This window comes from Aulostomus chinensis, chromosome 13 (assembly GCF_037954235.1).
Source record: "Aulostomus chinensis isolate RoL2024-O1b breed Wild chromosome 13, RoL_Achi_v1.0, whole genome shotgun sequence".
In the NCBI taxonomy this organism is placed as follows: Eukaryota; Metazoa; Chordata; class Actinopteri; order Syngnathiformes; family Aulostomidae; genus Aulostomus; species Aulostomus chinensis.
Genome location: NC_141332.1, coordinates 20,837,501 through 20,864,000, shown reverse-complemented (window position 1 = coordinate 20,864,000; position 26,500 = coordinate 20,837,501). Strand labels below are relative to the sequence as shown.

General features: G+C 41.1%; 1 protein-coding gene across 2 annotated transcripts in view; it reads left to right on the top strand.

Annotated features, from left to right (window-relative positions):
- Positions 1 to 26,500, top strand: part of enox2 (ecto-NOX disulfide-thiol exchanger 2) — a 161,703-nt gene that overhangs the window by 33,025 nt on the left and 102,178 nt on the right. Inside the window, exon 1 of one of the 2 annotated variants that reach the window (XM_086222047.1) lies at positions 7,220 to 7,481. The exons of the other annotated variant lie outside the window; for it this stretch is intronic. Coding sequence (XP_086078173.1) covers positions 7,460 to 7,481 — 22 coding nt within the window. The 5' untranslated portion in view covers positions 7,220 to 7,459. Of the gene's footprint in view, positions 1 to 7,219; positions 7,482 to 26,500 lie in introns of those variants that run through there. 2 annotated transcript variants of the gene reach the window in all.

Here is a 26,500-nt window from a genome sequence, read left to right as displayed (position 1 = left end):
ATGATGTGCACAAATTGTACCTTTGAAACGATGCTGCAGATGTGGTTGGGTGGTGGTGGTAGTGAAATGTGCCAAACATTCCTGCCTGGGAAATTTGAATGAGGCCTTGTAACTTCTCAGAACTGACTAATATAAAATAGAATATTCCATAGTCACTGTGGGAAACTTCCTTTGACCTACATTCGTAACGACTGGTCATTTGTTATTAAAATTGACTTTTATTTTTCTGTCTCAGTCATCAAGGGAGAGATGACTAATATTTCCACACTTGGAAACCAAATTGTGAAAACATTCGGCTTATTCAACATTTGCTAGTTCTTACACATAGGTTTTTTTTTTTGTATCTTGTCATCAGAAAAGTCATCAGCAAATAAATGGATATTTTTATGCTTAAAAGATGGGTGATGTAAATGATATTCATTCCTACTTAAGGCCCTCTAACATCTCATATTGTTTATCATGACACCCCCCCCCCCCCACCCCAAAGGTAAGACAGGAGGGCTTTTTGTCAATGTGGAGACCATATTTGATACCTGTGTAAAACTGACAGGTGGTGCCAGGAATCACAGCTGTCTGCACGACGCAGCCAAAATGCAGCCCAGTGCCTGCTCACTCTCGTTACTTCAGCTTCTTTCATGGAATCTGCAGCGTTTTAATGCAGCGAAATCACGTTGGAGCACAAATGACTCTGTTCCTGTGGGAATATTGATGGTAGTGCACTTGTGGTGTTTGAGTCAAGTGATTCTTTGGCTCTGATTGATGGTGGGGCAGCAAGTGCTGTTAGCAACGTTTCAACGGTGCAGAGGGGTTAACAGTTGTTTTGCACTCTGTTTGAGACCCATTTCCATCAATATTCATGAAAGCAAAAAATCTCCGGAGATATAGCTGGCCTCTTTTTTTGGATTTTCCTTAATCCAGTTTCCAGAGAAGAAGCTGGCGTCATCAAGGAACCCACAACGATTCCCCTCCCTCACATTGTGAAAACTATGACAAATACTGGTCTGCAACTCTAAAAACATCAGCTCCGGTTACTTTTTATGGTGTCTTGTCACTCCTCCACAACTCATTAAATTCACCCGTGTAGGAATACACCAGTACATGGGACATGGTGAAGCTCAGTTAATTAGGTGTGACTTAAGCTGGGGAGTCACCTCAACCTTTGCTGTCCAGATGATCATCTGCTAACCATCAGTCAGGGGGCAGGGATGTCAGCCTTTGAGGGAAGAGGAGAGGAAGGATTGGTAATTAGACAAGGAAAGATTTATTCAGTTCACTTTTATTTATACAGCACCAATTCAGAACAGAAGTCATATGAGGGCACTCTTTCAGGAAGAGAATGTCTCAACCAACCTCTTTATAAATTTACTGACACTAGAGAAGCAGCCATTGAAGTTTCTTGATCCAGATTCTGAAATTCTTTCCAGGAAATGAAGGCCAATTGACCGCATGAAAAATTGAGTAACTTTACTTTCTTTTATTTTTCTTTCACTCTAGGAAATCTTTACTTGAATAGTGGGGGCTAACTGGACTGAGCTTCTCCAAATACAGCACAATCCAGCTGAAATTGAAGTACGTGCTACTGTAATTTTTCCCAGACAGAAACAGGTGATCAATATCCATATGTAACTAATTTCAGTTACTTATGTTAGATATTTTCAAAAAAAAAACATCAGTAGGTTACAGAAACGTCAACCAGTGAAAGCAACAGCTGCACCTCTGCTCCCTCCTCACCTGTAGCTTGAGCCACTTTGCCTTTTCTTTGTTATTCTAAATGTTTTCTTAGTTATTTCCTGAGTTCCTTAGCCACGTTTTGTGTCTTCCCCCACCCACAGTGAAGTGGGACCACGCCGAAGACGCGCTGGCATGTGTACAACTGCAGCGGTACTGAATCTGTTGCTGTGTGTGATGGGAAGTTTGTGTGATCGGTGTGACCAACATGGAATCGTGCATATTGAGCCTGATTGGCTGGTTTCTTATCAGTAGTTTAAGCTGATGCATCTTTTACAGAGATCCAATACTTCAGTGATTAAGCACTTGGAGACAGTGGTGAGGAAGCCCCTTTTCAACAGGAAGAAACCTCAAACAGAACCAGAGTCAGAGCAGTTGGCCATCCGCCTCGACCGCCGGCCTGCCAATGCCAATGGAGTTCATGATATGTTGCTCTTGTGCCTGAGCTACAAACACACCATTCATTGATCTCAACATGAACGACACCAAATACCAATGCAGTCATTTTTAACTGATATGGTTTCCACTGAGCCGAACCTTTTTTAAATATCGCCTCTGCTTCTCTGAGAGCCTCATGGTGCAGCGACCTGAACCCTGCGGTTTGACTGAAAAGGACATATTTACACAAAGCAATGCCATACTTGTCTCTCAACGAGTGAAAACGGAGCTGTGTGATTTGGTAAATTACAAATAGTCATAAATGTTTAGGGAAATGGGGAAATATTGAATAAAATAGCTGCTAGTTAAGAAATGAGGTCTGCTTTTCAAATCTCTTGTTAAAATTTTAGTATGATAGTTGCAGATGAGGCTCAGACTCCATTTAATATGCAGTAATAAAATGTGAATTATTCATTATTTGATGGAATTTTCCATTAACAAAAACCAATGTATTGAGCAACAGAATAGATTTTACTGGGTCAACTGTACTATATATCAGCTTTAATATGTGACGCTGAGATGACCTGGACTTCATGGACTCATGATTTATTGAACATGTTTCCTTTTTTTATGCCACACACACACACACACACACACACATTTTTTTTTTATAGAAATGATGGACTATTTAAGCCAGAATAACATTTTCCACCTTACTTTCCTTACTTTCAAGCACTTTCAAGTCAGACATTTTATTTGGCTAAAGTGGGCTCTCAACACACATTTTCTCATAAAAGCAAGTGAAGGTTGCTTTCATCTGCTTGAGCACAGAGTCAAATTAGTGTTGAATATTTTGCTACACTAAGCAGGTCACAGGAAGAACGCCGCGGTTCAAAAAAAATCAAGACATCAGACAAACATCATTCTCCAGGGACGGTGAAATTGAATGAGAGCATGTGCTGCCTGTTACTCATTATCACTAGCTGACATAGGTAATTGAATTTTGTCTGGGAAAAAAAAAAAACAACAACACACATTTTATTTATGACTAGTCTTTTCTGATGAAGTAAGGACAGAGGAAAAAGACCACAACCAATTGGTTTATTTGCATGTTTATGTCCTTGTACTTAGTTGATAAATAACTCCGAAAATTGTTATTTGCGTATACTAATGCTCAAATCAGTGTGTCTTCAATTTGATGTACCTTTTTTTTTTTTTGGTAACTAACCTGTTTCATAATACAGCCTTGGCCATCCAGTATTTTCAAAGGAAAGGCTGCTATCCAAATGTTAGAAGAAGACAGGTCCCTGTGCTGCTGTGTCATGTTTCTGAAGTGTTTCCAGGTATTCTCACTGTCACATTGCATGAATAATACAGTTTGGGCTATCAGGGTTTGTTGAAACAGTCTGGTTTCCCTTTGATTAGCCCTCAGGATAGCCATTCAATCTGTGTATTTGTCCGAAAAGTGTGGGAATTATGTAAATTATTTGTTAGAACTCTAAAAACAAGTCTGCATATGATAAGCAATCAGTGGCAGGACAAAGATGCTGCTGTACAGTTGCTGCTGCTGCTGCTGCCTGAAGTGTTCCTTCACAGAGAATTTGTCTGGTGATACAGTCTAATTTACATTTTTAAGACTACTTTGTGGGATCATTATATGAATTGTATCCTTCAGCAATGGCAAACTGTGAATAATCATCTAAAAAAAAAAAAAAAAAAAGAATTTCCAGGAAATGGCATAGAATGATATAGACGAAACCCAGTTTGTTTCTCTAAATCACTGAGAGCTGTTTGTGCAGTCACTACTGACTACATTTGTAGTTTGGATGGAAAGCAGTGCTGCTAAAACTACTGGCCTACTTGTTCCTTGAATCAGCCCAGCACCGTGTTTGTGGAACAGTACTCTTCTGACTTCATAGAGGTTGACTGGAAACTGAGAGCAATTTTAAGTTTTGGAAAAAGAGAATAGCACTCTGGCCTTTAGCAAATAACTTTTATTTAGCTTTTGAAATGTGTTTGTGACGAGAGTGGAGACGGACTTGTTGGTGGGGCAGGGGAGAAAATAATTTGACCTTGCTGATATAGCGTAAACGTATTCAAGGCCTTATGACTTGAACTATGCAACCTCAATTTTAGCCTCTATATGCATGTATGAATTTGAATGTGCGTCTTCCTCTATTTGAAAGCCCATGTATGTATGCTTATTTTGACATCCCTCTAATGGAAGGAACAGATACGTGTTCATGTGCTACTGTACGCCAGCCTGGAAGTTAGATCGCGTCACCACAGTTTACCTCAGATGGGATTTTTTTTATCCATCCCATCCATTCCTTTTCTACACCCTGGAAAGGTCGCCAGTTCGTCACAGGGCCATCAGGAACCCCAATTAGGGGTTCAGTTCAGGGGGAAGCGACACTTCAGTCGCTAGATGGCCACTCTACCACTGAGCGATGCCGCCCAGTTAGGTTGTTTTGTTTTTAATTTTAAATGAACATGGAAATTAATCACTCAAACAAAAGTTAATGGGACTTTTTGCAAAATAATCTTCACAAATCCCTTCAGGGTGACGATATTTCACGTGTAGCCACTTGTTAGCAGCTGTCTTGTTTCTGCCATTTAAACACAAACACCTAATGACTTCAAGACGAGGGGACTGGACTCATCCCTGAGCGTCCCATTCATATCAGATAACCAAAAGTGAGTAACTTGCTGATGTTGCGTCATATGATTCATACTTGAACAACATTCACACAGCTTGTTTCGAATTGTGGAAGCAAAACGGTATATGCTCTGCTGATAATCTTTTGGCTGTGTGTTGGTTTGACTAAGATGTTGGCAATCCCACTCATTTTACTGTTGACACTTAAAGCATCTAATACTTATCAGGCACATGTTGTGTGTCAAGTGAGATCTCAACTATGATTAGCTATTGGGAACCAAGTAGGATCCCCCACGAAAGTCTGAATCGCATGAAAAACTCAGACAGTTTCTATTTATTATTTATGCGCTTGAGAACATAGAGTATCATGAGCCTCGTTTCAATTTGGTTTTATCTCCATGGCATCGAAAAACAGCAGTTTTTCCTCAAGATACTTCAGAAATTGAGCAGGTCCTGAATCTCTAGGCTCTTTAAACTGATTGATTCCCCACAAGGAAGCACTTAGTGACAAGAAAACTGAGAACTGACAGGCAGAGACACCTCGGCGGCCATCTGCCTCGACCAGTTGAGTAAAGGGAGAGAGACAGAAATGCAGTCTGGTTTCTGTCAGTGTATTTTGATTTGCATTTTGAAGTGTCACATTATAAACGGGGCTGCACGGTGGTGCAGTGGTTAGCACTGTGGCCTCACAGCAAGAAGGTTCCGGGTTCGAGTCCCGGCTCGGGCGCGGGATCTTTCTGTGTGGAGTCTCCATGTTCTCCCTGTTCCTGTGTGGGTTCTCTCTGGTACTCCGGCTTCCTCACACAGTCCAAAGACATGCAATTTGGGGACGAGGCTGATTGGATTCTCTAAATTGACCGTAGGTGAGTGTGAATGGTTGTTCGTCTCTGTATGTTGGCCCTGTGATGGACTGGCGACCTGTCCAGGGTGAACCCCGCCTCTCGCCCCTAGATGCTGGGATAGGCTCCAGCCCCCCCCACGACCCTTACTAGTAAGGAATAAGCGGAAGACGACGATGGACGACGTTATAAACGTAGTTAATTTTGAAAAAACAAAAACCTCCTCTAATTGTGCAACCAGAAAAACAAAACAGTTTTTACACTTGATTGAAATGGTTTTTAACTTTTTCAACAAAACAGTAAAGAAAGCTGTGTGTCCGTCCAACTGTTTCCTTCGTTGATATTCCCAAACTTTTTTTTTGCTGCGTTCCATTTACCTGGAGAGGCGGGAACTTGGAGTGACTTCATACAGGAGCTGACCTCGCTCCAGTAGAGGAACCTGAGAAATTTAAAAAAATAAAAAAATAAAAACAAAGCCCCCCCCAAAAAATCCATCTTACAAATATCAGTAATTTCCCACCAGCTGATAACATCTATCTAATGTGATGTACTCTCAAGCGTGTCAAAATGTCTACACATAGAGGATGAAGGGTAGCAACTGGTTGAATATGACACAGTTAAGACAGGCAGTACTACACAGATGTGTATAAGCAGAAGGTTTGCAGTAGTAACCCACCTAGCAGCCATTTAGAATTGTGATGGCTCAGAGTTTTCAGCAGGAAGTCTGAAGCCAGGGAAGAGTTCAGCTGGAACACACCCTTCATCTCTGGACAACACCTCCACTGCTCGCTTGGAAATAAGAACAATTCAAACTTGTCCAGCCCACTTCAAGACCTCTCTGACGGGTTCCTCCTCCTCCTCTTCTTCTTCTTTTTCTGTTTATCACAGCCATGCATCAAGTTGCCTGTTACACCATCTTCTGGCAGCATGATTTTATTTGCTCTATACTCCTCAATGGAACCCACATAATGTGCTTTCATGTTTTTTTGTTGTTGTTAAATATCTTCAGTTGGCTTTAAATATGCTTGGCAACTAAATGGGGATTGAATTAGAGGGAGGGGCTTCAGTACAAAAGAACAAGCAATAACACCTTACCACCAATAATGATCTTATCTATTAAGTAAAGTTCATATTTCATGCTAAAGGGAGCACATGGTCGGCAGGTACCCCTCTCCTGCTGTCTGCAGGCGAAGCAGTGCCACTGAGCTGATACAATATGCTTCTCCTCCTCCAACCGGCCGGCGACGGAACGGCACCTTCTCTGAAAGCACAGCTGTCAAAAGTTTTGGAGAATTATGTCGTTTCAGGGGTATTTACGGGGGAGATACACTGGAATCGTAATCGGTATCAGTAGATTTAATGATGGATTTAAGAGAAGCCGTCTTGTTCGTTGTGTCACTGTGGGGTTGCACCTCTCTCCCAAAACGACCCCCTCTCCTCTCCACTCCTCTCGTCTCCTCTCTGGATGGTTCACCAGTGTTGGAGCTCCCCTTCTTTCTTTCTTTTTCTTTTTTAAAGCTAACTAGAGAGGAGGGAGAGCAAGACAGACGCCCTGTACGTCGATGCCTGTTCGCTGCGCACGTGTGTGTGTGTGTGTCTACGTGTGTGTGTGTGTGTGTGTGTAAGTGAACTAGTATTCCGCTCCAGCGGCGGAGCGGAACGGGCGCGTCGTGAGGGCGGGCTCGCCTGCCGTAGCTAAAAGGTCCCGCTTCGACTGGCTGCTGTCATTGCAGTCCAGCCTGCCGAGCAGAGCGGACTGACAGAGGGACAATCCCCCGTCTCCATTCAAGGATTTTACTTCGTTACACACACAGAAGAGGACCGACAGGAATCGCACCTCGCCCTTTGGTGGACAATGTTTCTCTTGCAGTACACAGGTACACAAGTTTGACCAAGCTTTCGCTGCAGAGCTTCTTCCATCGGCACAGATATTCTCTTCTGTCCACACGACTATTGAGTTGCCGCAGGCGACGATGCGCTCACTGCCTTGCCTCATTCGATCTCTCACCCTCGTGTTGTTTAATACAAGTTATGCTCTTATTCATACACCAGATGAAAGCTAAAGGGTTTTCTTGCCGCGTTTGCTCCGGAACGATCGGGCGTTCACCAGCGCTGCTGCCGCCGCCTCCGCCGCCGCCGCCGGTGTGGCACGGCTGCACTCTCTGCCTCAGCAGCATTCGGCGGTGCTCTTAATGATGATAAATGACCTACAGTTATTACCTGTACACGTGTTACACTCGCTTGCAGTGGTTAAGATCCCGACTGACACACGCCTTGTTGCTGTTTATGGATGAAGTTCTTTTTCCACATAGGTTGACGCATCACTGCACGTTTTTCGCATGCTCTCCAACCCGGTTTCTGCTGAGCAGCATCACTGCTTTGCATGAGCTTTGGAGTTGTTTATATTCCCAGATACATTTGTTATAGTTTTTTGGTTTGCTTTCTATGATATATCAGTGTCATATCCCATATATATATATATATATATATATATATATATATATATATATATATATATATATATATATAATAGTAAGGGGACATTTTTATTTGGCCTCACAGGATCTCCTTAAGAACAATGCTGACTGAACTGACCCTCTCACTCTTAAGTCTGGAGTGCTGCTGATATTTTAACTCAGACGTCCTACAGCTTTGTTGTTTTGGTCATAATTACTTGTGCAAATATTTCATGTTTCAAGTAAAAATCGAGCATGTCGATGAAATGCAGCCTGCTATTTTCTTGGTTTGTGGCTTTTTGTTTGTTTGTTTGTTAAATACAAGGTTTGTTCAGGTGTTTACTGAAGCTTGCTGTTGAGAGTAAATGTGTTAGAAATACAAAATACTGCAGAAGTCTCATTGAAATGAGGGAGCTGAGGAGGAAAATGGCATTACAAGCTTTTGTCCAGGAGGTGAGAAGGTGTTTTTTTTTTTTGTCCTTTTTTGCATCATTTTGTTTATTTTGAGAAGATGGAAATGATGAGTTCTGTTCAAATGTGTTTGCATGTGGTGGAACAAACATGCATCAGAGTCAAACAGAGAGATCCATACAACCATCTGGCTTGGTATAACAGCCATTTACCTCCACACTGTGCTGGTCCTCTCTGATCAATGGGCAGAGCATCTGAGATTGCCTTTAATGGTGTGTGAGGGAGGGAGGGGGTGATGGTAGGGGAGGGGGGGGGTCACTTTTCTCAGATGGGTTAGAGAGATTTAAAGGTGCTCAAGAGGTATCTTGAATATTTCAACTCTGTTATAGGATGATAGTGCAGCAGAGCAAATTACGGCTGGATACGGAGCAGACGACAGCACAGTGTCAGGAGATTTGGCAGTTTTTATAAAGTCTCACGTTTTAATTGGTGGGCGGGACAATTTGTGGTTACAAAGTAGAATTCTCACGGCGGTAGCTGCAGGATGGTATAAAACAAAATTGACAAAGAGAAAAGCTAAAAACAAAGTGGCAACATGAATGCTGAACTTTTAAGATAAGCCATGAAAGTTGAGGTGGATCCATGGAACTTTTGAGGTCAGATATCAGGAAATAAAGAGGGAAAATGCCTACTATCAGTTTACCATGCCAGGTGTCTTATTAACTATGTTGCATTTTACTTTTATTGAGTTATTTTAAATAGAAAGTGAAATGTTTCATGTCTCAAAGGACATGTTTTGTGAAAATAATTACTGATGATGGATAATTGTAATCAGTAATTGAGAACCACAGGGCACAGAGAATGTCATCATACTGTGAAAACCTCATGCCGTGTCAACTGTAGACAAGTTCTGTCCGACTGGTGTGGTTGAAAACCCAGAGGAATTAAGTTTCTCACCACTCGTATCATGTAAAAAACATCATAAAAGATAAAAACAAGCCTATGTGACAACGTGTTTGAGAAGATGGCACTAGTGGTAGTTTGCAATTCTGCTTGATACCAGTTACTGTGATCAGAGTCGTGGCAGATTCCTTCCCGAATGATAGTTGTAGCTCTAGCTGAGTCTGTGGTCTTCAGACCTTCGCTAACCCTGTACAGGTTTTCCGGTTCTTCATTAGCTTCGGTCAGCTGCCTCCTGGAGTCTCCATGTGGAGTACAGTACATTTTCCCTTAGTTTAAATGTGCTGGTTGTTGGATTTTCAAACTGCATGACTCAAGTCTCCTGTGATTTACATCACTATTTGTCACTGTCTGCACACTCATGTCAGAGTGCGCTAAACAAATTGAACATATTGCTGAAACAGCAGAGCTTTCGCACGAAAAGGAGCCCTTAAATTCCCTACCGCAGGTTTTTAACCGTCACTCCACTGAGCCTTGAATATTTCTAAATCCCTGATATGTAAGAATCCATGTAAAGTAGAAATTCTTTAGTAATCCATGTATGTGGGAAGCATGGAAAACCAGCCTCAATACTCCATTCCCCTTCATTTTTTTGGTAATACTCCTGCACACCATCTGTTGGGCTGATGTTTTGAGACTTTTAATGTAATAACTAGATTTTGGTTTTTGTTTTTTTTGTTTGGTGCCTCACTGAACATCGTAAATCTCCAAAGCATGTCAAAGCCTGGTAATGGTTGTTTATTCCTGCTCCTCTGACTAACCCCGCAGGAAGGCTTCTTTAGGTGTACGTCTAATTTCAGTTTTTCAATAATGAGTTGCAACAACAGTGTTAAAGTTAGACTAGAAGCTATTCAGGTTGAAGAAAAGTATAATAGCTTGTGTGTAAGATCCCTGTGAGCTTTAGCAGAGTTGGCAGCAGCAGCAGCGGTAGCTCAATGTGCCATCTGGTACCGAGTAGCTAAGAGAGCTTGGCAGCCTGAAGACAACAACTCTGGGGCTCCAACCATATCACTGACAAAGCTCTTCATCTCTAATCACTTTCATGATAAGCAACCACGCAGAGAACCTTGAAATTGGAACTAAGGACCCTGCAACAGCAAGTTCAGGAGCTACATGAAAGAGGATGTGAGCCATCAGGCTGCTTTTGGGTTTGCTGTATATGAGACAGGATTGTGGCTGCAGAGCTGCTGTGTTAAACCCTGCTGACAGTCCCTTTGAGCTGAGGAGAATAGAGAAGCAGTTTGAAGACGCAGGATTATGTTGTTCACCAGGGAGTTGGGGCACAACTTTTCTATATTTCCATATAGACTCTCAAAAACATATAATGCAGCCTTCAGTCTTCTACATTTGTCTCAGTGTTTTCTGTAATCCCATGGGTGCTGCAGTGGGCTATAACAAAATTTTGGATGCTTGTATTCTACATTTGATACTTCCATGATCCTTCATGTTGAATCTAGAGCTTCTGTCTCTCCAAAAAAAGAAGAAAAAAAAAAAAAGCATCTCTGTTTCAGCGGCCGTCTATCCCTCAGAAACATTTCTTCAGAGAGTAGAACAAACTTGCTAAAGGCGTACCATTAGGAGTGACGAAACTCCCGGTCCTCGAGTTACAGTTTCTTGGCTGGCTACCATGACTGACTGGTAGCTCCACAGATTTAACAAAGCTGGTTTTGTTTGAGAGAAGAGACATTTCCAGTTTAGTTATTTATTGTGTGCAAGTGAATGACTTAAACGGTTCTGAAGGGACTTTTCTTCGGGCACTTTTATTTTGTTTAGTTTGCACTCCTCATAAGAAACTACCAGATGGTATTTTTGGTTAAGATGAGGCTCAGTCTGAACCATGTGAGGGTAATTACTTTTGGCTGAGCCGGGGACTAATTTAAACCAGGTGAACTGAAGTCAAGGGACAAAGTAGTATTTTAGAAAATTATTGGGTGACAAATTTAGTGCATGATGAATGATGATATTAAATATATAAATGTTTCTGTTTGAATTATCTTTGATTAATGAGGCTCAAATTATATCCATTGTGGGAGCTCGTCTGCTTTTATGGAGGCAATATTAAAAAGGTTGATGAGGCCCAATATTATGTGTTTTTATGGATCCCAAAATCTCTTTTTAAATGTCCGTGGTTCAGTGTCTCAAGTATCCCTCAACAGTATGTTTGGAACAAAGAGTTGTGACTTGATTCTGACAGCTATTGTTTCGTCTGGCTGAATCAGAATCTTTGTACACATTCTGTCAGCTCTGAGTCACTCAACAATTAGACAGCAGCATCCCAGCTAACCTGCAGGACTTGTGCTCATGCTAGTAGCTTTCGTAGTAATAGTGTAGTATAAGAGAATTCAAAATAATGGTACAGCTGTCACTGGAATGTGCTGACTTACACTTAACTGTGTCTCCTGCTCCATCCGGCGTCAGTGTGCAAATGTATAGAGCAGGAAAACACTGAAACAGGAGTATTGCACTTACTTAGAAAGGTAGCATTCTCCAAAGATAGGGAGTTTTTGTTCTTACTGTGACATTTTTTTTTTAATCTCATCTCAGCAATGCCAGGAGAAGCTGTTGAAAGTAGCACAAAGCAGAGTTTTGATGGATCACTTGAAGGGATTTAGGACACGCTGCTGTTGTACATCAGAGATATAACTTGTGTCCACTGCTGTTTTGGAGATGGTTAAACAATAGTTGCCTTTTTTTTTTTTTGGTGCTGGATGATAAATTGATCCCTTAAATTAAACTTGTATTCACAGCATGAGTAGATGCATGGGCTTCGTGATAATACTCTATTGCTCATACTGGGAAGAACTTTTATTTATTGCAGCAAAATAGCATGACATTAATTGCAGTGTCACTGCTCTCCAAGTATAAGACAATTGTGTAGTTTGTTAAGGTAGACTGAGGTTTAAATCGAAACTCTCTCACAAAATGCGCATCACTCAATGTGTTCAGTGGATTTTCCCTGCCTTGTATTTCCTGCTTATTTTCTGTCACCATAAATTTTCCAATTTCAAGTGTTATGTTCCATGAATTATTTCAATTTCAACTGAGCTTTCTGAAGGAAATACAGATTAAAAGGTTTTTCACATACATCTTAAGAAAATCCTTATGGTCATTCCATGCAGCTCATAAATTCTTTAAGATATCCTGACATGAATATTTCAGGACAACCTTATAGTTTTACTGGTTTTATGTAACCACACAGGCCAGTTAACATGCGGGTAAGATCAAGTAAAATCCCCTACAGCTGGCTTGCAGCTTCACCTTGACATTGGTAGAATGAGCAAATTACAATACAAATCCCTTGTCCTGTCCTGGTTGCATCATTATTTTTTATGGCATCATTTGGCCATCATTCACAAATCTGTTATGGATTGCATCAGGACTTTGTGCTCACTTCCTCCCTGAGCTTATTTGTTCCACTTTTTCTTGCTAATATCTGAGGATAAAGTGAAATACTACAAGCTCTGACATTTTAGAATAAATCTTGTAATGATAATAGGCTGAAGAATGTGGATATGTGTATATATTTAAGTTGAATAGCATAACACTTTCTTTGGAGGAAAAGCCTCCAGCCCTTTGACAACCCACCAACTCTTCACCCTTTTGCCTGAAATCTGTTGTTCTACACGTTGACATGTTGAACATTTCTTCCATAGAGAGAATGGACTATGCTTCAGTAGTTTGGACCAGAGAACAAGGGTGTCCAGAGATTGGTTGTTTGGAAAGCAGCCCACACTCTTCTGTGTGCACAGATTTATGTGGCTCTTACTTTTAGGCAGACGGAATGGCTTAAGGGAGGAAAAGAGGCATGAAAACAAAAAGGTACGAGAATGGATGGACAGGCTGTAACAAAGGATGCATTTTTAACGGGACTGTCTGTGCGCATCTCGGTGAAGGACTGAAAGAATGAAAGTGCTTTATTGGGTTAGTCGAACATGTGTTTGAGACTGCTCACTTTCAGCTCTTAACTGCCCTTATGTGAGAAGTAACACTGTTGTTTCTTTGTTCATACCAGTGGTGATGGACAAAGACACAGACTAAAGCTAATAAATGCCAAAGCAACTGTGTGATTTGTGTTAGTGAGTTATTTACCGGGCTGTGATGTTTGGGCTTCACTAATGAAAACCGAGCCTTCTCTGGGAAGGAATCAGAAAAGCAATCCCAGAATTTTTCCATTTGCATGACACATTTTGTGGTAAATTTTGTTTGGGCTGGTTTTTTTCCTGTATTTTACATCAACAAACTAACAGAGATTCCCACTGAGTAGGACCTTTCAAAGCTCAGATGCGGAAGAAAAAAAACCCAAACTGAAATGTCATTGGAACTGCTCTGAAAGGTTTGGTGTTCAAGCTCAAAGGAAGCCCTGTACTTGCGTGTTTACTGGATCCAGCTTAGACCATCACTGCCGGATAAATGCAAGGCTGTTTTCCACTCTCAGCACATCTGACTGGCCAATGTTAGTTTTGTAAGGTTTTTTTTCACCCCCCCCCCTTCCCCTTGTGACACTTTGTGTGGAACGGGAGGTCAGCATTTTCAGCAGGATGATACAACATCAATATAACATTTGGACCAGGGAATGAGGTATAATGTTCAGTTGGGATCTGAAGATTATAGCTCTGTCTATTTTGGATCGTTGGAATGCCTGCTGATGTCAGCGTTTCCTTGACACTGAGAACCGGAGAGTTTTCCTTCGTTGGTCTCTTACTTTGAAGTAATGACAGCTTAGCTTATAGTTCAAAACACTGTTTCATTTGAATTCTAAATGTGTAATTTGAATCCTCGCCATAACAGCTGATAGCTCCTCATGATATTGTTGAACCCTTCTATCCTTGCCAGGTTAGAAGCAGGTTACCTAAATGTTTATCTGTAATTTCTCCACAAACACTAGAGCTGAGTCTGCAGACTCTTGACAGCTTTGTAATTAAAACAAAAAAAGTTTCTTTTTATTGTGGACAGGCTTGTTCAGTCTGGGTGCCTGAACCTGATCTGACCCAATCTGTTTTCTGTAAAAACATCAAAACATTCTTCTCGTCCATTAACCCAGGTTAAGGAACGTGAAAGCAGTAGTTCCATACTTAACGTTACCCCCAAGGGTTAGTAAAATGTCTGGGATAATGTGAAACAGGCACCCACAAGGAGCAGCGAAGGGAAGCTGGCCAGAGCCCCGTGAAATGCCACTGCACCTTCTCTGCACGTCTGGCATGAAAATTCTGTGAGCAAATTTTGTAAAGTGTAAAGAAATAGAGGCGACGTAGTGCTCATGTCCCACACCAGTTTGAGGGAATAAAATGCCCTTCGATGGCTTTTTTTTTTTTAGAGATCTGATGTAATATAGAAGCGGAACTCCGCCTTCCTCCTGGGCCCACTTTTAATTTACTTACTCCTCACTGTATTCCGCCTGAATGGCTCTCCGCTATAGAGCTGTATTTCTTATGAAATTCAAGGATCTTATTACTCCTCTTACAAAGCTGAACCAAACATTAACATATTAATACTGGACAATTCCCATGAACTTAAACTGAACTCAAACAGCATACGTATGGAGAAAAAGTTCCATTGTAGTTATTCACAAAGTGCTGAGACAGGCTTCCCAATGGTCTATGGTTCTGTAACCACTATGTGTATGTTGGAGAATTGATCTGCCAGCCTCTAGAGCTATATACAGTTCACACTGTTGACGTATATCCAATAGAAGATCTTATCTGACTTACTTGAATGAATGAATGTATTAAGATGCACAGCCGTATGATATCAGAGAGGATCTCCCCCCCTCCCCGTTGATTTTTCAGGCCGATACAAATATTTCTCCTTGAGGGACCATTTGCTTCTCTGATTATTGGTTTTGTGTAACTGCAAAATGCATCGAGAGGAAAATTTTGCAGATTTCCTCCGAGGAATAAATTCTGTACTCAGCCTTTTTAATGGCTTCGATATCTTCTACATTTCCATTGCAGTGTCACGCATTACGTTGTTGAATTAACGATGTAGCTCTATTTACGACTGCTGGACCACAATTCTAAGTCTTACAGTAAAAGAGATTTTGTTACTGTGTCTCAAAAACAAACGAGCACTGTAAATGTAGCTGGGATCTGTGGTTGGGGAACCTCCCCTAACCCCCTCCCCACCAGCTTGTTGTTCTGTCTTCTATTGCTGCATTTCCCTCCTAGGAAGTCCTCTGTTAGTATATATTTGTACTTTATTTGCTTTGACCTCTCTCTATGTGTTTGTGCCAACAAAGTAAACTTTTGCCCTCCCACAGCATTTCCAACCTTCCCTAAGTGCAATACATCAAGATGGTTATTTAGAAGATCCGCCCTGGTTGGTGAATGTCATTCACTATGGAGGCTGTGGCCTTAAGGACACATGCTGACAACAGCTGAATTAACATCATGGCACTCAACACAGCCATTACAGACAGGGAGGTAATTGGATTCACAAATCAGTCGTGGCTCTGGGTTTATAGTGGCACTGGGCTTTATGGGTCATATTTCAGAGACTAGAGTGCAGTTTGTCAAGGGAGGTTTGATGGTAATGAGAAATGGTGCAGTGGAGAATCTGAGGAGCATCTCCTTTTGCCTCGCACTGAGATCAGACGACATGATATTTTTGTCTTTCACGGCGGTCACCGTGTCGGATTAGGCAATCATCGTTGCTGACATGTCTAGGCTTAAAGGACCTGCAAAGTAAGACCTCGTCTAATCGGCATTCATGAAACGTTCATCCTCCCAGACAAATGTATGTTACCAGGGAGGATGGTCAAGAAACCATCAATCATAACCACTGCTGCGGCATGTGCTACTGGGGAATGATAACCTAGTTAAGCAGTTATTGGGTTGCTGAAGTGCTGCCACCATTTCTCCCCATTTATCTTTTTCACTCTCTTTTAGTGTTCCACCTGACAACAATATCACTGCTTTCCTCCTCCTCCTCCTCCTCCTCCTCCTCATCATCATCAGTATGGGCTAGTTTCTTTTGCATCCTATTGGAAGACACTGGAGAACATTTCAAAATGGACATTCTGGACTTCCGTTAGGGTGTCGGCAATGGCACCATTGTCTCAAATGTGTCTGAATCGGCATAGTCTGATACCAGCATCAGCGGCACCAGCAAGGGACATTGAGTGGATTCTGAAATCTGTGTGTTCCAAACGATCTTGAGTGAAACTGACTGAGAACTAAGAACTATGGATCCTTTTCTTGAGTTGGAGTGATGCTTTTTGCTGACTGGACCACCCTAAGCATTTTTAGTTTCTCTTGTATCCCTTTCATGCTTTGGAACTTGTCGCTCTAAGCAACTTACTTTATACACATCTTATTCTTCCTGTTTAGTGTTCTCCCTGTAGGCATATGCAGTTTCTCCTGAGTCACAGGCAGGTCGATAGTGTGTGTGTGTGTGTGTGTGTGTGTGTGTGTGTGTGTGTGTGTGTGTGTGTGTATTTGTGAAGATGGGTGGGAGGAGAAATTGGAAATTGAGGGAAATCCTCCTCCCATCTTCATCTCTGATAGCTCAAGCATACTGCAGGTTCTTAGTCATGCTTTCTGTGCTCGTCCCAACAAAAGTCAGGGAGGTAGATCGATAGCAAGATTAACTATTGTGCCCAAGTTCAGGGCTGCACCAACAACCTGCATTACTCCGGCCTCCAGTGAGTGCCTAAATGCTTTGCTTTCCGACCAGTGTTGAGCTTTAGCTTGTTAGTGTGGTCTCTGGACCGGAGCTCTGCTGAGAGAAAATTGGACCAAGCTCTAGAGGAAATGTGCTGAAGCTCAGTGTAGCTCAGCTCTGCAGCACCAGCAGTCAAACCAAGGGTCCCATGGCATGTTTGAGCTTAATGCTCCCAGATATTAGGTTAACTGTTCTCTGAGGCATCAGAGGTGCAGGACAACCCCCGGCTGTAGTGAAACACTACCTGTTCCTCCAGGATGTCCCTCCAGGGTTGGAACTATTCCCTTGGTATGACCATCAGATCAGATTTAGAAGGCCTGATCTGATAATCAGGGATGGACCGGTATGTTTTGTCAGGGCTGACACTGACTATTCTGATATTAGGAATAGACATATGGAATAGGTCTACATTTGCAGTAAAAATGAAAATCATAAACTTCAACACAAAACATCATCTGAACATAAACTTCAAGGTTCTCCCTGCAGCATTGCTTATAGTGTTAAATAAAACTTTAAATGAATCTTTTGTATGTGCCGTTTCATTTCTTTAACCCACATGTCTGAAATAAGGTTTTCAGGAGTTTTATTATATTTTGTTTTAGTTATCAGAGATGTAGCTGGCTGCACTTTAAACTTTCTCTCTCATTTTAGCATCAGTCAACAACATGGACACGGAAACACCGTTGGGGTTTCAAAGCTCCCCATTGCATCAACTCAGCCTCTCGCCTACAAAACACACTGGGCGAAGCAATAGAAAACAACACAAGTAAAATTTTCATCATAATGGACTATAGAAAATTCATTGTTGTTGATTCCCTTCAGGTTTTGCATTGTAGTTTTTTTTTGTGTGTGCATGTGTACTGTGCAAGCTTCAGCTCTCGGGCTGTAACAGCTTCTGAGAAGACAGGTCTATGATGTGAGAGGCAAACATTCTTGAGGAAACTCTAATAACACTGTCCAGGTTTCTCACAACCGATTACTTTGACATTATTGTCACACATTTTCCTGTTTGGATTTTAGCACATTCGAAATTCATAAACTCTGATGAGTGATGGATGGAAAAGACAGGGAGAGACATCTGAGGGAATCGCAGCCTCCAGAGCTGTAATGTTGCATGATCAACGGGTCTTCATTTGTTTACTGTATTTGTAATTAAACAGGGGAGGCCCACTCAGTGAATTCTGGCTGTTGTAGTTTCTCTCCCCTAATCCTCCCATAAGACCAGATAATTAATGGTGAGATGGCAGGAGCGCCTGCAGTCCTGCTGTTAATGGAAGAGATTCATCTTGTTTACTCAACTTACCCCTCGTTTCCTTATTTAGAGCTTGGCCAGGGTGTCATTACAGTGGTGGTCTTAGATATTTGGATCTGGCAGCGATCCAGATGTTTAATGGCAGAACACATAGTGAGAAGTCCTTGAGAGCATGTAACTCCCCCCCCCCCCAACACTCACACATACACTCACACACACACACACGCTGTTTATTTTAGCAGGATTAAATGGATTATGAGTGTTGAAAGTTACATTAATTGAAACTACATTCATTCAAAGTCCGCATCCAAACATGAGTAAACACAGTTGATTCCAGTTTGAATGAGACGACACAAATTTAGCATGTTTGGTATTGTAGCAAAAACTCACAGAATGACAGTCAAATGAATGTCAGAGCATCTCTTGCATACCCCTACTCATGCTAACCTGTCACTCAGCCCTCACGTACATTTTAAGAAAAGGGTACAAATATGAAGTTTTGTTTTCTAAAATTCCTACAACAACTGGGCACTGTGGCGTTTGGTCAGCATTCCTCACATAAGAATAAATAGTCAGCTGGATTCTTTATGGTGTATTGACTAAAAATGTTCTACAGTTTTCCTTTTACTAAAATTGAATGATCACATCAGAGCGCATCAAGGCTGTGGGTCATTGATGTGTTTTTGTCGAACAGAGGAGTGAATTATTACCGAGGCAGTACTTGGTTGTGGGATCAATGCATTGACAACTCTGGTCTCCACATCAAATTTGTTGACAGAACAGAAACCATCACTGACCCCTTTGCATTGCCAGATGTAAATCTGTCATGCTGTTAGCGTTACATCCATCCCATCTGACTATGAATATCAATACACTTCGAATGTGGTTTTCTCATACAATAGTTGGCCATATTGCCTGAAGGTAAACAGAGCATTTTCAAAATAAGAGATATACCCATGGTAGCTTCTGGGCAGCTAGCTGCTCAAATCTCCCCTGGAGCAATATTTTGACAAAGGCTTTTGTAGAGCCGAGCTGTCAGCGTCGGGCTCCTGACCAGACACTCATTAGCCAGCACACAACCAACAAGGAGAGAGCAAGCAAGATGGAGACACCTTTGCTGCAGAACTAAGGTGAAAATAGCCTTTTAACTGGAAATGAATATCAAAAGAGTGTTCATTGGGTTGGACACACATCAGAGTTTGTGTTTACCACTTGTTTTGGAGATATAAATCTGTTACCAGTCACTCTGTGGGCACTTGACTCCCTTTTTAGTTGATTAAAAAAGAAAGAAAGAAAAAAAAAAACGTCCCCACAATTATTGTCAGATCAAAGCTTGTCTGGTGGTCAGGTAACTAGTGTTTTGTGTAAATTTTCAGGAAATTGGAGGATGTCAATGCACTGTCCTCTAGAGGTGTGTGTGTGTGTGTGTATGTGTGCGTGTGTTGAAAGTGTTTTCTCTGTATGAGTGATGTGCCAGTTCTCATTAATGTGGATAGTTGCATGGTTTTAGGACAGGCAGAGAAACAGCATTTAGTGGTTAAATCAACACGGATCTCTCAGAGCTCACAGTTGAGAAACAAAAATATACTGATATGTGGAGTTCGCTTGATGTGACCCCATCACAGCAGATCTGAGAGATGAATCTGAGACTAAGTCAGTGATGGTTCTATTTTTAGATGTTTTTTATGGCAATATTTGTTACTCTTAGCATTTAGTTGCTATTCTGGAACTGGCAATCATGTCCCATATCTCCATTAGCAGATGGAATTTATTTGCTGTTATGGCTGCAAAGAATTACATTTACTATTTATTATATTTTTTCATTCACCAGTCTTTTGTTTTCCCGTGAACAAATACAGCCCATTAAATAAGAGAGAGGCCCAAACCTCCGAAATGGAATGACATCTGGCAAACATCCATCAGCTGATAAATGTGACATGACCAATATTTCCAGAAAGCTACAAAACAGACCTTGTTGTTCTTGTTTTGATGAACAAGAATGAAATTTAAACCTTCAAAAACAATGCAAAGGGTGGAAACATTGATAAAAGTGTAACCAGTGTGCAACCAGAAAACCAGGATTTTAATTTGTGGGGGAAATCAAAATATTAAATCATATTTTCCCACTTGAGCTGAGTCATAGCTTGTTGAGGTAAGACCTTAAAATGTGTTATTCATATTATTAATACCCATAGTCTCAACTTGACCATTCGTATAAATGTTTCATTCTCTGAGCCAATACACTGCTTATTTAAATCAGTTTCAAATAGCTTTTTTAATCCATGTTAAGTACTCAGCTATACCTGTCACCCTATTGAGTCAGCTATCGTTGTTGGCCGCCTGCCTCTTGCACACACAGCCTTTACATTAATGAATGGAGACCACGGTTAATAATGGTCATGAAATAGTACAAAAGCTTCTGGTGCAGTGAATGTCTGGAATTTAGTTCCACATTCATTTGCAATCTCATTTCCTGTCCGGAATAGCATGACTGCAAGTAAACCTGTTGTTCAAGTTGAATGGCATGTAAAGCATAAGAATGGAAACTGCAGAAGAGCTGGATTATGCCGGAACAGGTGTGAAAACATACAGCATATGCATCGGTATGTATGGATCAGGAGTTATTTGGGTAATGCACCAACACACAATGATTCACGATTGTAGTGCAGCCGAACGGCTTTACACCAACATTCAGGTCTTCATTTCCATCCGTTTTTAAACCCGTTTATCTTTATTACTCTAAAATCCACGTTTTCTAAAGGTTTCAGTGGATTGCATGGACTTGAACTGAAAGTAGGGGATGTTTGGTATATTTGTCAGTGAGGTCATAATATATTGTGCAGCTGTGATAAACAACCTTACTTTCCAAATTTGTCCACATTCAAGAGCCATAGTGGCATCAGTGTGCTGGTATCTTTCATTAGCCCTCTTCCACCGATCCTCTGAGATATCTAGACCAGTGGGATGGAACTGGGCCTTACGTTGCAGACATGACTGGAGCTCTGCTATTGGTCCATCATTCAGAAATGGCCCAAGCTGTTCCCTGGCTGGGAGCAATACCAGAGGGCTTCAGTTTGTTTTGTGGTCTGACGCATTGGGGTTTTAGTAAAGCTGGTCCTGCATTATGAAGAGTCTTTGCTAACCTGTCTATAGTTGTTCAACAAAGCACTGGTGCATCACTAGATGATTTTCTCTAACCCTTGAAATCCATTTGTAGTATTCTGTAATAACATCCAAAAAGGGGAATTAAATGTGCCTTAGGCTCCTGGATATCAAAGGATGCTTTGAGACATTTTTACTTCAAGATCATATAAAAGAAGCGAGTCCTACTCAGATGGAACCAGTATTGTGAGAGAATATTGGTAATGTAATTTCACAGTGTTGCCTTCTTTGCTGCTAGCATTTGAATGTGTGGTTTTATTGCTGCCATAAAGTTCCGACATTATCAGTGCTGCTTAATTCCAGAATGTATCTTTGTTTCACGTAATCATAATTCATTAATTGCATGAAGAAGAGGATCAGACATCTGAAAAAGAGTACAGGGGGCGCGGAGTGCCCAGTGACTGCTTCTCCTGTTAGACAAGTGCTCTATTGATTGAGAAGGAGATTGAAATTGATTGGGAGGGAGGCTTAAATCACAGAATCACTCCAGCTAAAATTATGTCCCTGTTCTGCTATTTCAATGATAATGCATTCAGAGAGCCAATGATGTTCCATGGCACCCCAGCAAATGTGTCTGGATTGAAAACTGACAGCACACAACTAGGGTTGCAGTGGCACACGTTTCAAGGTGTGCCATGAAAATATTGTAGTTATATCACATGTACATTTACTTGTATACAGTATCACAGTTTTCTCTATAAGTGTAATTAAAAAAAAAAACAACCTCTCATGTTTGTTTCACGTCTTGTGTGTGAAATTATAATTAGTTGTTTCAACCCAAAAAAAATCTTCCTCACAGCAAAAAGGTGTTGTGTTTGTGAGCTGGCTGTCTCACAAGTTTAATTACACTGAGCACAGAAGTACAAGATGTTTTATCTAGTGATTAGAAATTAACTCACAGTTACACCACTTTAGAGCCGTTTGATTTCTGTGATGCGGAAAATGTGAATGAAGTCACAGAACTGGCCATTAAAAATGGAAACAACTGTGAAACTTGGAATGTTGCAGAATTTGTTAAAGATGTGGGTCCAATCCATAATGATCAGAGTTTCCCTGTTGCCTTGAAAAATGTAAAGAAGGCTCTATTGCTATCAAAATCCAACCACACTTAACTAGTGCTACTCCTGGTTGTTGATAACAACCTTAAATCAATTGAGGAAATGTACTGGTACCAGCTCAAACCTCTGCCCATTGCATTTGTTCAGCATTTAGAACCGCCTCAAACGGATGTAGGACTCTTTATTCATTACATTGTTGAATGGCCTCTTCTGGGCTTGGTTGCCTCCTCTATGGCTAGATAAGTGTGATCTATGAACGGGCTAATTGCCTTTGTCCCGATCGCTTCCATGACCAGACCATTTACTGTGTTGAAAGGCCATTTCCTGTCCTAGTTCTCCACTACTCGTCACTTTGATTCAGCTGCAGTGGAGAGAAGAGATAGACCCTCAAAGTAATATTGCTGCAATATTAGTTCATAGTTTATTTGTCAAATTATTGGAGCTAACCTCTTGAGAGAGTGCATGGAATTTGCAAACAGCTGGGAATGTAAAACTGATTTCAGAGAGGCCAGTGGAAGGTTATCGGGGTATTCAAGACTGCTGTTCAACATTTATACTACACAACTTGTACACAAGCTCAGAAGGAAAGACAACGAGGAAGATTTGCAGTGAAATATGTATTCTTCTGTGACGTAGCAGTCTGGAACTCCATTTTTAAGAAGCACCTCTTAAACCTAAATTAAAGCCTCTCCAAGCTTGTCTGAGCTGAGATATTGTAGAGGGATATTTTCTTTCCTCCTTGAAAATACCATTGATTAGCTTTATTTTTACCTGCCAGGAGATTTGTGAAGTGTGTGAAAATACTTGACCAGTTTAGTGAACAACCAGCTGTCCCGCTCTACTTGTCATGAACAAGGCTCAGCTGGTCTGTACTGTTAGCTGGATTGTGGATGGATGGTGCTCATGATGTTTTTATTACAGTAAGTCACACCTGTAATGGAGGACTGATGTTCTGGTTTGTTATGATTAGCGGTTAGCATGTAGCTCCGCTTTCTCTTACAGTTACATTGATTTATATAGCACCAAATCTTAGCTCTTGAACATACCCAGCACATAGTCTTTCCAGAAATAATATAAACCATGTAATGTTAGATCCAGGCACAGAGTTTAATCATCTATGGTAGATTTGATTACCTGGTTAATTTGTGCTGTGTGCCTCACCACTTGAAGCTCATTCCACTTTCAACTGATAATACGAGTAGATTATGTGCCAGAGATTGAGCTTGCTGGTTGTTTCTTCATGCAACCCACAAACAATTTTGAGCCACTTCCTCAGTGGTATGCATTTGCATTTATTTCATTTCTACAATTCTACATTTTCATTAGGCAGACGCTCTTTGTCCAGCGCGACATACAGCACAAGCAAGATTTAAAAGAAACAATCAATATACTATCGAACAACTTTCATATTGCTATTGATGAAGTGTCCATTGCGATACATATTGCAGTTTTATTGCCCCGGCTTAGGAAGGCTCCTACTCATTACCATCTAACTCTCTGATCACATATTTTCAGGGTATCCAATACCCAATGACTTTATCTGGCTGTTAAAAATTTCTTTGACATTTATAATCTTGTATAAAGAAATGGTACAATAGGTTGGTTCAAAAATTTCCAGGACTCGAGCTGACCTTCTCCAGTTATTTATATATATATCTATATATATATAGATATATATATATATATAATCCCATATTTGGTTAATAAATTGTATCTTCTCACAGCAGTGTTACTTCATTCTTGGTATGCTTAAATTTCATATATTAAAAAAGCTATGTTATTGTATTTTTGATGCTGTTCCAAATTCAGTATTGGAAATGTTTTGGAAATGCTGTTGGCATCAATTCTGCTGTTATAAATGGTTAAAATGTCAAACATTTTAATGCAAATGGTGTATAACTTCCCCAACAACACAACTTTATGAGCCTCCGGTGTGCTGTTGCCATGTTGAATTAGTATTCAGTATAAAACACTTTATTATTCTTCCTACAGTGGCATACCAGTCAAGTTTGCCCCAGGGGTCACATTAAAAAGGTGATTGACTTTACCCCGTGTCACTATCTTTCTTTTTTTAGATGAGCCAGAGCTTAGCTTTAGCATGCATCACTGGAAACCCATGGCCCCTGAATAAATCAAATAAATCATTTTGTTCCTAAGTGGGTGTTTACTTGACTGAGTGCAACCTGTTGTGACCCCAACTGCTCCCAGCCTCCCCGAAGTAAAACAAAGATGTTGTTTTGTTCTCCCATGCCCCAGCGTGACTATCACTTTATTTATGCCTTACAGTTTAGGGTTGCAGCTTTTGAGCAGATTCTCACCGACTTTCTCCCTGGTCATTACAGAACGAAGTATCTCTTGCTTCACTGAATAATTCTTTCTGGCACACTGAAACCCTCTTAGCCACAAACACCTTCCCTTCCATTTTCCAGTGACAAAACAACAAGAGACTTCAGACAATGAGTGTTGACATTTGCTGCCACAGGGTTCATTAGCTCACTCGTGTGTGACTAAATATATAAATATATATTATATTTGCTCTCGTGGCTCCGAATGGTAGCTTGTCTGTACTAAATAGGGAGTAAAGGGAGAGGAAATACAAGTATCTATCCATCCATCCATTGTCTTCCGCTTATTCCTGTTAAGGGTTGCGGGGGGGGCTGGAGCCTATCCCAGCGGCTACGGGCGAGAGGCGGGGTTCACCCTGGACAGGTCGCCAGTCCATCACATAGAGACAAACAACCATTCACACTCATGGTCAATTTTGAGTATCCAATTAGCCTAGTCCCCTCTTGATGTCTTTGGACTGTGGGAGGAAGCCGGAGTACCAGAGAGAACCCACGCAGGAACCGGGAGAACATGAAGACTCACACAGAAAGATCCCGTGTCCGAGCCGGGACTCGATCCCGGAACCTTCTTGCTGTGAGGCCACAGTGCTGACCACTGCACCACAGAGCAGCTACAAGTATCTATTTACGACTTATTTTCCTTTGTATGAGCTGTTACCGTGTCATCATTGAGTCGTGTTGAACATTTGCTTTGCTGATACCTGCTGTAGGATTGTAGGGAGAAAATTTCACTGAATTCATCTCAGTATTGTGCAGTTATTTGATTTATGGTTGCTATGCGATGCTAGCTAAAGTTGGTATGTTTGATTCAGGGAAATGCTACTCCAGTGCTCTTGGAACTAACTAGTAAACATAATGGTCCATTTAGCCAGCAGGGATTTTTTTTCCTCCCACAAGGGAATGGGGACCAAAACAGAGTTAAAGGAAGAATACGGTTTGAAGTTACAATCATGGCACACACAAAGAAATGCAAGTCAAAGCTTAAATATATATATTTTTGGAACAGTTTGTCTCTGCATACATGCAGTATGAGGTTGTAATAATGTCAGTGATATGTTTATAGCTTTTGGACCGTTTTGGTTTTATGGGGTGTTATTGAATCTGTCTCCTGGCACAAGACGAAGCCAGAAGTGCCTCTCCAGTCTGTAAGTTGTAATTGGGTGACTTGAGATAAAATTAATGCATCATGCGGATGACTAAATATATTTTACAACTGCTACTAATATTTCCCAGTGGTCTTCATATGTTTCATGTGATGTATGTGAAGAATATTTATGAGAACATGTAGAAATAAGTGTGGTGACAGGTAAAAGTAATTATCAGCTCACTGCATCATAGCGTTGATGTAAATCTTCAGCTTTCAGAGCATCTTCATGTTGGTATTCAACAACTCTGGAAGCAGGAGCTGTAAGGGCTGAGCACTTGATGCCAATCAATGGTTTTATCAAGGCAGCACACGTGTGCCTGTTAGAGCTGCATAGATAGTGATCCACATTAGACTTCACAGCGAAGACAGTGACTTCCTGGAAGAGAATTCAGAGTTCCATCTTATGGAGGATGACAAGTAGCCATCTGCTAATCCTTTTCTTCAGA